Source organism: Hippocampus bargibanti, linkage group LG14 (assembly GCF_051943395.1).
Source record: "Hippocampus bargibanti isolate YZ-2025 linkage group LG14, ASM5194339v1, whole genome shotgun sequence".
Lineage (NCBI taxonomy): Eukaryota > Metazoa > Chordata > Actinopteri > Syngnathiformes > Syngnathidae > Hippocampus > Hippocampus bargibanti.
Genome location: NC_142747.1, coordinates 21,467,040 through 21,483,289, shown reverse-complemented (window position 1 = coordinate 21,483,289; position 16,250 = coordinate 21,467,040). Strand labels below are relative to the sequence as shown.

The following is a 16,250-nucleotide window of genomic DNA, read 5'->3' as shown; positions in this document are numbered from 1 at the left end:
GTCGAAACACAGAAACAAATACAATCTCATCTCATACGTGAGACATAATGTGGCTGCGGGAGTGCCACACGAAGCTCGTTCTGTTCAATCTGAAGTCGATTTGAGCTGGATTGACTGACCGCGGGAAGCCTTCTTTTGGGAGGGAGCGGCAAAGGCGGGTTGGACGACTTGCGACTCATCACTGCGCCAATGGCAGTGATTTCCTTTTCAAACATGGCCTTGACCGTGCTGGAGGACACCAGGGTAAGGTGCGGGCACTCCTTGGCCTGCATGCAAGTGCGGATGTACTACACGCAACAAAGCAAAGCAAAGATGGAAAAGCACGCTTTGAAATCTCTTCCATTCTGCAGCCGTTTGACTTGCTTGGAAAACCTTTCAAATGTCAATCACTCATTCACTGCCAATCCCAAATGCATTCAGGAATTGAAAAGATGACACGGAGCGTCATGCCCAAATTTGCGCTTTTGTTCCGGCTTCAGCTGTCGCTAAAAGCGCTATATAAACCAATATGTATTGTATTGTATTGTGGACAGCCGCCCTCATTTCAAGCTCAGATAACTCCAGACCCATATCATTTAGGAATTAACTCTTTTCATCTGATAAAAGAAGATAGTCTAACATTTATTACACTGCATTGAATGTTTATGTCGTCCTCAAAGTCAACATTCTGCGGGTCCTGCAATTTGAGTGAAAATGACAAAAACCCTGGCACTGGAGTGGACACACTTTTGCACAGCGTCTGGCAGTGAATGGGTTCAATTCATAATCCCCCATGTGGTGAATTGTGGTTCCTGGTGTTCCCCAAACATTTGATGTCACTGTCTTCTTTGTTTTTAACATTATGCATAACTCTTGTTTATTGTGCACTAATGTCTTTGTAACATGTATTGATGACATATTTGGATGCATTTTTATGCTTGAGAAAACATTTGGAACGGATTCATGCATTTTCATGAAAAACGTGTCTTGAGTTACAATATTTTCCAATGAAGAACGAGTTAATTTCGCACCACTGTAATAAATGATATTTTCTCCCCAAAAACGTACAATAATAAATACCCGATGAAAATGCACTGACTGACCTTGTATCGACAGAGAGCATGGTCTCCACAGAGAAACTCCATGCAATGGCTGACTCGGAGTACATACTGTCCTCCCCGTGTCTCCTCCTCATGCCCATGAGTGGTCAACCACTTCCTTATGGCCAGTTCCATCAACTCGGCGGCGGTGCAGGATGCAGGCACTTTCACACTGGCGGAATCCTTTAGGAGAACATCAAAATATACAATTGTATTTATCATTGCAACCACACACAAACTGTAGTTGGACCAGTGGTGGGCCGTCGGGGCCTGTAAGGCCTTCTCTGCCGGCCTAAAAATATCTGAATCGCAGACTAAAGACGAGCTAGTGACGAGCCAATTTAATGATTGTGATGATTTAATAGCAATTTGTCAAGCCAAAACGGCTGAAGGATGCTTGCAGATATACTGTACATTTTCAAGACAAACCTTTCAAGAATAGATGGACGTTATTATGATTGGAAAGCTCCGCAGCTAGCAAAAATATCAAATAATACCGCCATTTTATGAGGTTATCATGAATCTACACGTTAACAGTCAAATTTCAAACAATTTAATGACACTATTTCTGAAGTTTCTCTCAAGTTCAAGTTCGTTATTTCCTCGCCAACAACACCCCCTAGTGGACGGGTAGTAATATCACACCACACTCACAGCTGATTGATTCAGACGTAGCACTACTGAAGGCCTAGGAGTGACGTGCATGGCCTGCCACTTAGTTCTACATTGTCAATTTTGACAAAATATGTAATATTCTGTCAAACTGAAATTGTACAAACTGAAAAGAACGACGACATGACACTTTTCTTATATCCTGTACTATAAAGTACAATGTTAAGTCATTGACTTGATGCACACCCTATGGCAAGTGTGTGTATGTGTGTAGTTAGGCCAATGTTCTGAATGAAACAGGGAGGCTTAGTGTTGTCTTCTAACTATAGCTCAGTACTGACCCGATTCCCGAGATGCAATTGTACTTTCCCGGTGATAGCATTTGCATCAATGAACAAAACAGTATTGGGGATAATGCGTCGCATAGCGCACGATTAATTGACGACAGCGACAAAAAAAGAGAGCAGAGGCTACATGGGCATGGCTAGCAAATACATCTGCCTCCATGAAATCACTCTATGAACAATGATGCTTGCTGACTTTATAACAACAGCACACTTCCTGTTCATGTTACGCCGATTGTTGCTGGGTTTCCAAAATAAGACTTGCTGACAAGTTTTTACTTGAAAAAAGGATACTGTCATGAACAAAGGTTTGGGTAAAAAACAAAAACAACATGTGCCCAAAGCAAGAAACAAACAAGTGACATGAAATCTTGGACAACGGGCAGGATTTGAGGACACAGAGTTCCCTGTCCAATTCTGCCGGAATACTTTCTGACCCATTTCGCTTGGTCACATGACTTATACATTTTTCTCAGTTTGCAGTCATATGATGATATTCAGCAGCAAAAAGCCACTGTGTTGATTAAAAAATCAGCTCTATTTTGCATCATTTGACGTCTTAGAGTGCAGTCATGGTTATTTATTGAGTTATTTTTTTATCTGACATTCGTATGCCAAGATGATATTCTCGCACATTTTATGTTCGTAAGGCAAAAGGTTGGTGAGCTAAAGCGTTCGTAAACCGAGGTATCACTGTAAATGGAAGTTCCGTTGAAACATGAACTGAAACAGGGTTTTAGTTGAACTCATTCACTGCCAGACCATGTGAAAAAAATTGTCCACTCCAGTGCCAGGGTTTTTGTCATTTTCACTCAATTTGTAGCCCCCACCCACAATATTGAGTTTTAGGACCACATCAACATTCAATGCCGTGTAAGAAACGTTCCACTCTCTTCTTTGACATACATACATACATACATACATACTGGTCTATATATAGCGCTTTAAAAACAGCTGAAGCGCTAACATGGACAAAAAGGGAAATTCTGCCCCCTTGCGGAAGTGAAAAAACATTGCCAGAGGCCATGTCCAGTGCTTTATCGGCACCCAAACAAGAAGAAAAAAACAAAAGCCAAAGAAATTCGGGCACGGCGCTACACGTCACGCTTTTCAAGTTGTGAATATAGCACCACAGCCTTCTGAAGCACGACTCGCACACTTCATACCTGCGATTGGTCGACGTGGATGATGACTTTTAAGTGAGCCGAGCGGCCATCCAGTGCGTCGTTGCTGATGGTTGGCTGGAGTTGTGGTGAAAAACAAGCGCGCAGCCACTCTGTCCACGTCATCGTCTGGAGATGTTGCATTCTCTCTTCACTGACGCGAGACATTTTACTGCGGAAATCTTTGACTTCCTGGTCGTTCAGGCCGTCAAGTTCATGAAGGCCTACGAGACAATGTGGAACAAAAGCCATTGCACTTAGCGGAGGGAAAAAAAACACAACTGCTAAGAATATAGCAAGTCATATGATCAATCATAATAATATCAAAAATACAGTCAATAAATTGATAGATGGATTATTTCCCCTGCCTCATGTCAATTAACATTTTTAACTCATTCACAAATTTATTCGGGAATTGAAAATATGACATAGAGCGCCATTCCCGAATTTGTTTGGATTGACTTTTTTCATGCTTGGTTGCCGATAAAGCGCTGGCCATGAACTCTGGCAATGTTTTTCCCATCCACAAGGGGGCAACATTCCCCTTTTTTCCATGTTAGCGCTTTCTTCCAGCTTCTGCTGTTGTTAAAGCGCTATATAAACCAATATGGATGTATCGCATTGTGTTTTGGACATCTGCCCCCATTTCAAGCTCAGATAACTCCAGACCCATATAACTTAGGAATTAACTCTTTTTTCTGTTGAAAGAAGAGAGTCTCATGTTTCTTACACTGCATTGAATGTTTACATCGTCCTAAAACTCAATAATCTTTGCGTCCTGGAATTGGAGTGGCAATGACAAAAACCCTGGCACCGGAGTGGACACATTTGTGCACATCGTCTGGCAGCGAATGAGTTTGAAAAGAAATGAATTTCGCTCCACGTGGCAATTGCGTCTGTACAAAAAGAAGAGCAATAGTTCAATAGCAAGATACAGTCAATGGAGATTGTTGCGTATGCATGTGATACATTCCGCTTCGAGCTCACCATATCACAAATGAATACTTTGAGAGCCACAAACGCCTCTTCGTGTACAACCATATGAATCGGTGTTCCAATCACAAACTCAGTTTCGATCAAACAAGGACAAGCCATCGCCTTCAAAATAAACTGGAACTAAATGGCAGACAGAGAGACTTGCTGTTTGTTTGATGAAAGCTTATCAGTCCATTTTAGTGTCGAGGTTCAACACAATCCAATCCTCCCTTCCCAATGAAAACAACACGCTGATATTTATAGCCATTAAACTCCCGAATGACGCCTGGATTAGATGGAATGTTTGTGCTCCGCCTCACCTACTTTTACACCAGACTTACATACTGTCGGAAATGTTTTTTATTCCACTTAAGTTCCAGGTACAGAAAACAGGAACACAATAATCTCCATTGACTGTAGGTTGGAATTCAACCCTCTTTTTTTTGGATCCAGACACAATTGCCAAGTGGAGCAAAATTAATATCTTTAAAAAAATAGACATTTATTCATTCACAGCCAGTCAATGTGCAAAAATGCGTCCACTCCAGTGCCAGGGTTTTGGTCATTTTCACTCCAATTCCGGGACCCACAGAATATTGAATTTTAGGACCACCAACAAACATTTAATGCGGCGCAAGAAACCTTAGACTCTCTTTTTTTTTTCGCCAGAAAAAAATACAATTCAATACACATTGATTTATATCGCACTTTAACAACAGCTGAAGCTGTAACAAAGCGCTAACATGGAGTTAATTCCTAAGTGATATGGGTCTGGAGTTATATGAGCTTGAAAGGGGGGGGAATGTACAAAATCCAATGCAAGACATACATATTGAATTATATAGCGCTTGAACAACATGCAGTTGAAGCTGTAACAAAGCGCTAACACTGACAAAAGGCAATTGCTATGAACGATACAGTCTAAAGTGACTAGAGAATATGAAATCAGACACGGGAGTGATGTGTGTAAGAGCTTGAACGTATCAAGGGTGTCTTACCCTTGCCAATAAGTATCCCTATTTTGGAATCCAGTAGCCGTTCGGCTTGGCTGCAGTTGCGGGCGACCAACTTGAGGACAGGTAAGAAGGGCCGAACGTCACAGAGTCTCCGGCTTTCGTCTTCTAGTTCTTCGTGGACGGCCGTCTGGTTGATGCACTCGAACATGTGGCTTTCCATGTCGCCCAAGGCAGGAAACAACGGGAAGGTCTGAGCCTGCTTCCATAACAGCTACAGGCAAGACGAGTCACATCCATTCATTAGTCATTAGAGATGACATATTCAGCAGAGTCTTAAAGAGTCTGCTTTTTTTTTTTATAATGGATTTTCTTATGAACAGTTAGAAAAGAGAAAACGTGGTAAGACTGAGCATCATCTGCAATTGGACAACTGCTGCAATAGAATCCGATAAAAACACATTGGAAATCAAAGAAATCTTCTTACCTGTTTGATATGTTGAAAGGTAGCGTCGCGGGGAACGTCCATTTGAAGGTAGATCCCGGTGGGAAGAAGGAAGTCCACCTTGATTTGGTCCGGGGCACGGCCAGCTAAGGGCGAGTGGTCTGCCCAGATGTCCAGGAAGTCTGTCATTGCTGGAGGCATGGCAAGGCGCGCCACGCACCACCTCAACCATAAGGACCTGCCCAACAGTGCAAGGACGATGCGTTTCAAGCTCCTTTTGGTCAGGTGCCATCAAAGTAAACATTTCATATCTGGCACAAATACATTTATTAGTACCGGTAGTAAATAGGTCAAGAACAAGTGGCATTTCAAACACAATGTTGGTCAGGGTAAACATGGCTCGGTATCATTTCACAACCATCAAAAGAGGCAGATGGCATCTTAAAGCAAGAGTGAAAAGGCACAGTCGGGGAGACGGAAGAGGAGCGTAGGTCACCAAATGATGCGTTTGGGTTGACGTTAAAACCTCGAAGAGAGTACAAACACACACACGTGTGGATCTCTCCCGAGTGGCGCAAAGTGGAAATCTTACCGCGGCTTCTTCAACCAATGCACTTCCACCGGCCTTTTTTTCCCCCTCATCAGCTTGTCCTGCACATTAACTTCACCGCAGGTCCATTTCGGCTCAATCGGACGGGCCTTCTTGTCTCTAATGTTTTTCCCTCTCCAAGCTAAGTGCTTCATCTCGCAGCAGTTGAGCTGTTGTTGTCTGAAGAGCACTCGCCATTATCCACCGTACAAATGGAAGATCATGTCAAAAGTCCGTGCTCGTGTGTCGTTCCAACACAGTGAAGCTCTCTAGAGTGTCTCCGCGTGCATCGATAAACACACACAGCAATACACTAGGACAGGGGTGGGCAACCTATGGCTCTTGAGCCAGATATGGCGACTTTGATGATTGCATCTGGCTCGCAGATAAAACGAAATATTCTCACTTTTTTGCTTTTCATTTCCTGTTTGGGTTGGGTGAAAGAGCAATTTTGATTGGATGACACAGACCTAGGCGGTCGTTGATTTTGAAAGTGCAATTTTGATTGGATGATACTGACCGAGGTGGCCGTTGACGTTGAAAGAGTTAAACACCGCCTTTCGAGTAAGCAGATGAGTAAAAAAAGATGACAAGTATTGCACACTTCAGGTTGAATGTACCGACGGATTCGTCTTTGCGGTTCTATCGTGATTCTAATTGACAATGACACAATATCCTCGATGAAACGCTCAAATGTCAGTGGCACTTTGACACGCCCCACGCTACGTTAGCGTCAATATACTTCTGCGAGAGATAGCAGAAAGCAAGCCTGCAAGCTAATGAGCAGTGTGCAGAGTAGCTAGCAGTAACTTTGCGTATGGACCTGGTAAGTTGACTTTCATTACAAAAGATTGCCTGGATTTTTACCAATCATAAGGAACGGGAAAACATTCATTCATATTAATGGTGAGTATTATCACAAAATTATTGTAATACATTTTGTGTGTATTTGCATTTGTGTGCAGGTGTGTGTGTGGATCTCACTGAAAAACATTTCAAACATTTTGCTTTGATGGCTTCCTTTGTCAAAAAGGTCCCCAACCCCTGCACTAGTATGTCGTATTTATTGGATGAAACCATCTGAAAACCTCCAACATCATTTGCGTGAGTTAGAAATGCAATAAAAATAAAGCGACTTTTTTTTTCTCAGAGTGCAGGATTACGCAGTCAAAGAGAGAGTTTTGTTGTTGTTTTTTCCCCGCAAAACAAAAGCGTACTTGAACAAGACGTGCATGCGTAAGTCTGGCCTGGTTAATGATAGGCTTCTTGAATGACAGTTTTACACAAGACGGCTTTATGAGTGTCTGCTCATGCTGGGATGCCACGGCACTCTGTGCCTCTCTGTGTCATCTACACACCCACACAAACGCAGGTGAGCGCGGTCACGGAGAATACCATGGCAGAAAGACTAAGTAAGGTGTGTTGAAACGCTCCGTGTTATTGGTTTGACAGAGAGAGAGCTTCACGGAGATGAATATAGATGGATTTCTAAAAGCAAGAGTTAATCACGTAAACACTCGGGGATATCTTTCTTTGATAAGAGTGTGGTGGGAAATGTCCATCTGCAGCGATCAACCACGGACGGGCGGCTAACTCCAAAACCGCAACAAAACAAAACAAAAGCGGAATGACCTCCCACTGAACGTTTGGCAAGCCCCCCTCGCTGCCCATCTTGAAAACTCACTTGTACTCTTTGACTCAGTAGAATTCAGACCAGGTCTTAGTTTTACTCCCTGGTGCTTTTTACTGTCTTTGTGACCGATGTATTGCTTTATTGTCGTGTATATAATAGTTGGTGCACGTACAACACTGTACACGTGCAGCGGTGGTTGGTTGAAAGTGCTCTCGAAATGCAGTTGAGTTGAGATGAGTGGATTTGGATGATTCTCAGGAGTCCTTTGTTTTCTTTGTCTACATGGGGGGTTTTGGGGTTTCACGAAACCTCAGTGGTTTTTCCCATTTGTCAAATGGTACAACAAAAAGGCCTCAGATTGAATGACTTTGTCTTGGTGTCGTCATATTAGTTTGTTCTTTTGACGCCGCAAGAGTGGCTGCCGTTACAGCAGCTCCTGTATTTACTTTTTCTACTTCTCCCTTTCCTTTCCTCTTCCTTCCATAGGTTGTGGAATGTACATTTCTCCACTGTGAGACTAACAAACGCTAATCCAATCCAATCGCGGCCCTGTCAATGTTTTCTCCCGAAAGAGGAGTGTGTAATAAGTTTGTTTTTTTTCATATGCTCGAGTTCAGTTAGCTGGCTATCTATTTGCTTTCTATTAGCTAACTGGTCGGCTAGCTAGCTATCTATTAGTTATGTAGCTAGTTGTCTAGCTGGCTATTTGCTATCTATTAGCTAGCTGGCCGGCTCGCGAGCTATCTGTTGGCTATCTATTAGTGATATAGCTAGTTGTCTAGCTGGCTATCTATTAGCTAGCTAGCTTTCTATCTATTTACTTCCGGGTTGAGTGAACTCTGGCGCGTGTGGCTGCCGCTGCTCACCCGCAAAAAAACTTCTCCCGTGACTGAAAAGTGACCTTGACAATTTTGAAAGGCGCTTATAAATGACAGGCATTATTACGTATTATTATTATCAAGCCCTCCAAAAGTGATTTATTTTGCTAAAGAAATGACTGTGACTTGACTTAGCATTTGCGTACGGAACTGCTAAAGAAACATCCCCAACACAGCGTGTGTTTGTGTGCGTACACAGTCACGAAATGCCTTGTGCCGGTTTCGTCTTCCACGGTGTGCCAAATCTAACTTGACAACAAGTGATTGAGCTGACAACAAACAAGGCGCTCGCTCGACCGTAAATGAGCGCTGACAAACGTCCGGCAATATCGCCACTGCTTGTGTCAGCAAAGTGTGACTGTGTGTGGAGGCGGAATGTGCTAAAAAAAGAACACAAGGCTCTGCAGAGGTCATGTTGACAGCAGAGAGCTCAAAGAAATACTTAGCGGAACAATGACAAACAACCATCGGGGCCAATAAAGGAAAGCCCGCTTGTTATTTCAATATTAGACGTTCTGATGTCTGTCATTGAACCCAAACTTTGTCCCGAATATTGACTCTCACAATTTCTCATCTGGGTGTCACAAATAAGACTGCTGCTTTTAATCGTGACTTGAAAGATTTTGACTCTTACTTTCAAGCAGTTTGTTTTCGGGTGTCAGTGAGATAACAAAGAAGATTAGATTTGTTCTCTTCCTCGATAAAGTAGTCATGGTTTTGTTTGCTACTTTGAACCTTTTTGTTCTGATGACTTAGTCGTTTGAGATTTTGTTCCTGCTGACTTTATTTAATACAATTTGTCAAATATACACTTCTGCTTTCTCCTGCCTGCTTTTTTGGGGTCCACCGCCACCCAAATCGCCATTTCTTTGAAGTGAACAAAAAACAATAAATAAATAAAATGCAGAAAAAAATGTCTCGTGTCAAGCATGAAGTTTCAATCAGGATATATAGGACTGCGAGGCCTATGTGATTTTTTTTTTTTTTTTACCTCAGTTAACTTTATTATTTGTGATCTCAACTTTGACATGTTTGTAAAACAAAAGTTACAAGTATAACATCGAAACACATGTCAAGCCTCTGATTCAGCTCTCATCCTTTCTTTATGAATGACTTATGGGGACTTTTTGGCCGGCTGTTATTTGTCACTCACTTCCTGTCTGGTGTCACTGCTTCCTTCCTTCCTGAGTGTGTGTGTGTGTGTGTGTGTGTGTGTGTGTGTGTGTGTGTGCGTCACCCAAGATGGTTGCTGTGATGAGGATACGTTTGAGACAAGTACATACAGTGTGCTCAGACACAAATACACTTTGTGCCCAAATTCATATGGATTTATATAGCGCTTCAACAACAGCTGTAGCTGGAACAAAGCGCTTAACATCAACTACGTATTATATAAAGGAAATACATCTATTATCAAATGTGTGGACAACTTCACCAATAGTGGCATGTTTTCTTGTTGTTGAGTGTTTTGGGTTTTATTTATCAGCATTTCACAACATGCGTGTGGTTAAATTATTCAGAAAAAAATAAGAAAACATCGCAAGAAAGAAAGAAATTGTGAAATGGTGTCAATTTGGAGCACTCAGCTCTTAAGAGTGAGAACTCAAGTTCATTAAAAAATGTGCAAAGCTAGAATTTATCCATTAATCGTATTGAGCCTTTGGGGAATGACGTATTTTAACTAAAAAAAAAAAAAAAAAAAATCATATAGGCCAAAATTATTATTGGATTGGATTTGCCTTTATTAGTCTCACAGTGGAGAAATTTACATTTCACATTTCATTATTATTATTTCATTATTATTTGTTATTTAGTGTTTTTTTTTTTTTACTTCAGGATGGCGCCGCGAAAGTGGCTGCCTTTACAGCAGCTCCTATATTTTGTTTTTCTCCTTCTTCCTTCCATCACTTTGCTGCTGCGAAATGTCAATTTTTCACTGCGAGACTAACAAAGGCGAATCCAATTCAATCCAGTCCAAATTATTGAATGCATGACTTGACTGGGGAAAAAAAATCAACTTAAGCACGAGAAGTGAAACACATCAAATATTTTTTTTTTCCTGATAGAGGATTTTACAGGTGTGCAAGTGGTCATTCCGTCCGAGTATCCGAGTACCCCGCCAAGATGGCGGCCACTTATCATGCTGCTACTGTAAAACCAACATGAACAGCGAGGGTCGATGTTACCGTGACAACAGCATCGAAAACAAAGCTACGGGTTGTCACAGACGTTTTGAAATGAACGTTTCACCCAATGTATATTTCGCAGAGACGAACGCGCGACAGATGAGAAAGAGAGCTCAGAGAAAAGGCAGAGTTTTGTGAAGATGTCACACAATGTAGTAAGTGTGATGGCGTGGAGCAAAGTGGGTAAAGAGTGTCCACAATAAGGCTCTGTTTTGGCCAAGTGTGTGTACGTGAAGATGCGTGCCAGCGAGGACAGTCCCGTGCCCTGCACAAACGCTGCCGTTGTGTTGCCCTTGCCTCACCCATCGACAGCCCCCCCCCCCCCTCCTCTCACAACGTTTCTCTCTCGGACACAAACAATCCAACCAGCATGGCCCGGAGGCCCCCGACCCCCTTTCACACACACACACACACAGCTGGCTCACAGGGGTCACATGGATATCACACAACCCTCCCACGAAAACTATGTACACTCACATGACCTCCTGTATTTTGCCGTGTCCATTTCAACAGCCTCAGGTGGTTTCGTATTTGGGACCTTACGGTACAGTACACACAGACTCGCAAGCAACAGGTACATGGAAACAACCGGATTTTCAACAGAAGCTCTGTCAATTACTGATAACAGTTGATTCTGTAGTTAACGTGACAAACAAATACGATGAGTCGCAGAATACACACATCAAACACAAGGCTGTTTGTGAAAAGCTAATGAGCGTTCATCGTACGGAAGGTTATTGTTGTTGTTACTGCAGCAATGTTTTCTCTTCTAACCCTCCTTCTTACAGTCCTTATGGAATGTGACTTTCCTTCCAAACAGTAACTCCCTCCCCACCTCCTCCCACTACATCCCATCAAGCCATCAACGACCATCACAAAGGTAAATAAAATGACTTTATTATACAATACACTTTATTTCTTTCATTACAATACCGTATCACATTTATTATACATAAAATAAGGTATATTTTGTGTAGTTTTAAGGCTCATTTAGTAGAAAATTATGTTCTATGGGGACCTGGGAACGGATTGTTCTGATTTTGATGGTTTCCTGTGGGAAATTACTGTCTTTGCCTTACACACACTTTCTGGTAATCAATTATGTTCCTAAACTGACGTATGACTGTACTTAAAAATAGGAAGTTTAAAAATAGGTGAAACTATACTGTAAATGTAATTCCAGTTTCAACTGAATATCAATCATTGGTCATGCCGTGTCACAGTGAAACCGATGGAGTAAATGGCTGCATTGAATCGGGGGCAGCTTCCAAACGCTGCGCAAAATGTTCAGTCTTGTTCTTTCAGCAATCTTGCTAAAGCGCCATTCATCTCAGCTCCAGACAAAAGGGCCCCACATGGCCAATGAACGACACACACACACACACAAACGCACATTCGAGTTCAGAAAGGGACGCTGTGAGCGTGCGGCAGCATTCGATGGACAACTCCTGTACGACTGAGAGCTTACACAGACATTTCCATTCGAATTGACAAACGGCAATCATGAAGTGTGAGCGCGGCGGCATGAAGCATGTGCCACCTCGCACGCATTCTCTGCCTGTCGGGGCAAAGTCTTTTCTGTGGAATCGAGCAAAGTCGGCGCCTCTTTGAACGCGTTCACAAGCAGAAAGTAGCAAGATCACAATAAGTATCCTAGATGCAGATATTTGGCACGTCTTACCTGCTATTTGCGCAAATCCCTTATATCCGAGGCCACTGATGATGGCTGCGGTTGTCGATAGAGTGGCTGGGAAGCTGCATCTGAGGGATGGGAAGAGGAAAAATACTTACGACTCAATCAGGGTTCAATTGACGGAGTCTTATTGACGCATATTTCAAGCGACAAATGGCCAGTAGGACTGCGTTCATTGTCACACAATACGTGAAGCAATCCACATCGACCAATGTCCCAAATGCATGGAAATGACTACCAGTGTCAAAAATGACAGCGAGTCGATAAAAAGCCAACAATAAATCATGCAAATACACTTTTGGGTTGGATTGGATTCGTCTCGCAGTGTAAACATTTACATTTGACAGCAGCAAAGTGATGAAAGTAAGAAGTAGGAAAGCTAAATACAGGAGCTTGATGTCAAGGCAGCCACGGTCGCTAAATACTGTAACAAATAATGTGACACAACACAAACATTCACTCATTCAATTTTAAGCACTTCCTGCACCCTCTTTGTTATATAAAGCAGCTCTAGATGAATGAGGAGAGGATCAATGCATCCTTTTCACCAGTGAATCAGGGACCTCATGGTGTAATGTGCACGTGTGCTACAAGCTAAATGTCGAAAGCAAACGCGAAGCTGTAGCATCCGTTGACAAAAAGATATTGTCTCAATCTCCTGTCGCACGTCAATCCGCTTCAATTCCAAGCCGCGACAGTTCCACGTACGCATTGGCGCTTTTTGCTGACACTTGTATTTAGATGCAAAATGCTTATTAAAGCTTACATAGCCTTCGATTGGCATGTGAGGACTCTTTTCCCATCGAAGATAAACCTCACATTATTCTCCAATGGCCGCCAATGCTAAGACATGTAGAGCTGTCGAGTGCAATCTGGGTTTTCGCAAGCCCTAGATTCAATCCAATTCAGGTTTCTTTTCAATCCAAAGTTGCGCTTTTTCAACGCTCAACCAAACCGAGCCGTAGTGCTCAGTTCACTCGGAGCAAATAAATCTGCGCCGAGCTGACTTTATGTATGGGGTGTTTAACGGCTTAAGAGTCAGGCACACTTTGGACTCACGGCTAAAAATTACGCAAGGAAAAACTATGTAGTCAATAAGATTAGCGGAATGTCAAACCACCAAAAAGCTCTCCGTCTGTCCTCATTTTTCTCTCCTAGGATGAAATTGACATTTCCTCCTTCTTTGTTGACATTCCAAACCACAACGGTCTATTTTTAAAGACAATTTGCATAGAATTTCAATGTTGAATTGTCTGTCAAACTAATAGTGTCGTAAAAATATTGGCTACGGACAACCCGAGGAGACGATCTTTATAAACCGTGCGACAGACGATGGAAGACGACGGTGTACGACTGGCCAAAGAATTGTGCATTCTGCACCTTTTTGGGGGATGACTCAAGCCATGACCAACGAGTGCTTGAAAACCAATAAGAAGACTCTCCAAGAGTTGTGCTGAGGCCACACTGTGAGAATTCAGTTACCTCCGCCTCCAATTTGTCCTCTACTATTGATTGGTCAAACAAATTGCAAATAGAAGCCAGTTTCACATTCCACTCGCATTAGGACACACAAGAAGGGTCCGAGAAGCGGCTCGTTGGCGAACGACACATCGCTCATTGTGGCGCTCGCTCTGTGTGTGTGTTTCCCCGAAAAAACCTTTGTACGCCAAGATGCTATTCTGGCAAATGTCATGTCGGTAAGAGGAAAATGTGGTTAGCTAAAGCGTCCGTAAGCCGAGGTATGGCGGTATTTAATTGGCATCTGAAAAGGCAAGTGCCTCAAGCTCCATCACCTGATCTTGGCCAATTGGCTCATTCAAGTAGCGCAAACTCGCATTCAGTGGATTGTAGCATGCCCTCCACCACTCGTCTCTCTTGCTTCTTCCGCTGCCGTCGGTCTCTCTTACATTCCTTTGGCAAGTATTGGCCTGCTGTACTTTTGTTAGCGGAGGGAGAATTCCAACAGCCTGCACTTATCTGACAGTCATATTTTGGGCACATTTTTCATGCGTATTACTATACGCAATCGTGTTTGTCGGTCACGTTCAAAATGACAATCAAATCATGTTGACAGATTGGCTTGAGAAGAAAGACATTGTCCTGCCAGGCAAAAGATATTGCGAAAGGCTCAAACGAGGGACATGTATACATCTCAAGCAAGTCCCTTCCACTCTGCGCTCTCGGAGGATGTTACACAAGTCTCAAACGGTAATAACAAGAAAATGTCAAGGCAAAGATTGGATTGGATTTGCCTTTATTAGTCTCGCAGTGGAGAAATTTACATTTCACCGCAGCAAAGTGATGAAAGAAATGAAAGTAGAAAAGCAAAACATAGGAGTATTACAGTAAAGTCTCGTTATATCGATATTCTCGGGAATCCGAAAAAATATCGATATAACCGCGACTATCGATATATCCGACCCTGCGCGCATGTAATTTTCTCCTTGCGTTCATAGAAATCGTATCGGAATAAGCGGTACTATCGATATAACCAGACTTTACTGTATCATGCCCAAAGGAAAACAAGAACAAGATTTAACTAGCTATGCGCAGCCCACTGCATCATGGTGGTTCGACACCTTTCACATTTGTCCAGAGTTTTGATCCAATAGTTTAAATGATTATTATTATTAAGGCTTTGTGAGATGTGGCCTTGGACTCATTTACTTCACAGGAAGAGCTCATTAGCCAGGCTACAAATCTATTAGTTCATGGAAAGGACAACCAATTAAAATGTCGATGTTTTTTTCCCCTTTTGTTTGTGTGTTTTGTTTTCCAGGCATTTTGTCTGCTGTATGCCAAAAAAAAAAAAAAACAATTATAATGGACAGATTAAAATGCTCTGAGCGATTAATTAGACCAATTTTCGTTCAAAATATGTTTTGTTAATTGACATGTTATTCGTTGACCGCCCAACTTCTAAAAACTAATTTCGGGCAGAATAGCTGACCTCTTCAATACAAGTTTCACATCCCTTTTTTGGTTGATTTTTGAAGGGATGACGGTTAATCATTTCCATCGGTTAATCGTCATCCTTCTGTTTTTCACAACGCAGTCTTCATCGAGATCCGATTATTCGAAAGCATTCGGAGTTCAAATAATTTGAGTTAGTTGAAAATAAAACTTAACGCATGATGAAACAGTCAAACTGAAAAGAGAACAAAGATGTCCTGTTCACATCGAGTGACATAAAAATGGGGAAAACCAAGTCGTCTTCAAACGCCCAGATTGATCATTCTTCTGGATTGAGTATTGAAATGAATTCAAATCAATTTTGACGCAGCTTGGCGACAAAGTTTGCCAACGCGGTGCGACTTTGGCGTGACTCCAGATCGCTCGCGAGGAAACAACAGGACACGGTGTGCAGTTACTACTTTGAAAAGATCAAGCGTTGACCTACCTTGCGTCAACCTTCTTGGAAGGACGTCGTCTCAAGAAACTTCTTCACTCTCACCGCAAGGCTACCTTCGGTCATAAAAGTCCCAAGCAAGAGAGACCATCTGGCCGGTTGTGTGGCGACCGACTCGGGTGGGCGATCCGGACCGTGGACTCAGTGGACTCAGCGGACTGCGTGGACTGAGTGGACCGGCTTCCTGTTTGTAGCCGGAGGTGAAGCGTCACCGCCGCCGACCGCTCTTCCTTCCAGCAGCAGCAGCAGCAGCTCTCCTCTCACACCTCTTCCTCGGGTCCTAACTTGCAC

At 42.7% G+C, this 16,250-nt stretch overlaps 1 protein-coding gene across 1 annotated transcript in view; it reads right to left on the bottom strand.

The window, feature by feature from the left end:
* pik3cb (phosphatidylinositol-4,5-bisphosphate 3-kinase, catalytic subunit beta) overlaps nucleotides 1-16,250 on the bottom strand; it is a 24,845-nt gene extending 8,595 nt beyond the window's left edge. The window contains 7 exon segments of the mRNA XM_089013800.1: nucleotides 120-287; nucleotides 1,083-1,262; nucleotides 3,202-3,422; nucleotides 5,172-5,400; nucleotides 5,614-5,809; nucleotides 12,539-12,618; nucleotides 15,951-16,250. Of these exon segments, the coding sequence (XP_088869926.1) occupies nucleotides 120-287; nucleotides 1,083-1,262; nucleotides 3,202-3,422; nucleotides 5,172-5,400; nucleotides 5,614-5,772 (957 nt within the window). The 5' untranslated portion in view covers nucleotides 5,773-5,809; nucleotides 12,539-12,618; nucleotides 15,951-16,250.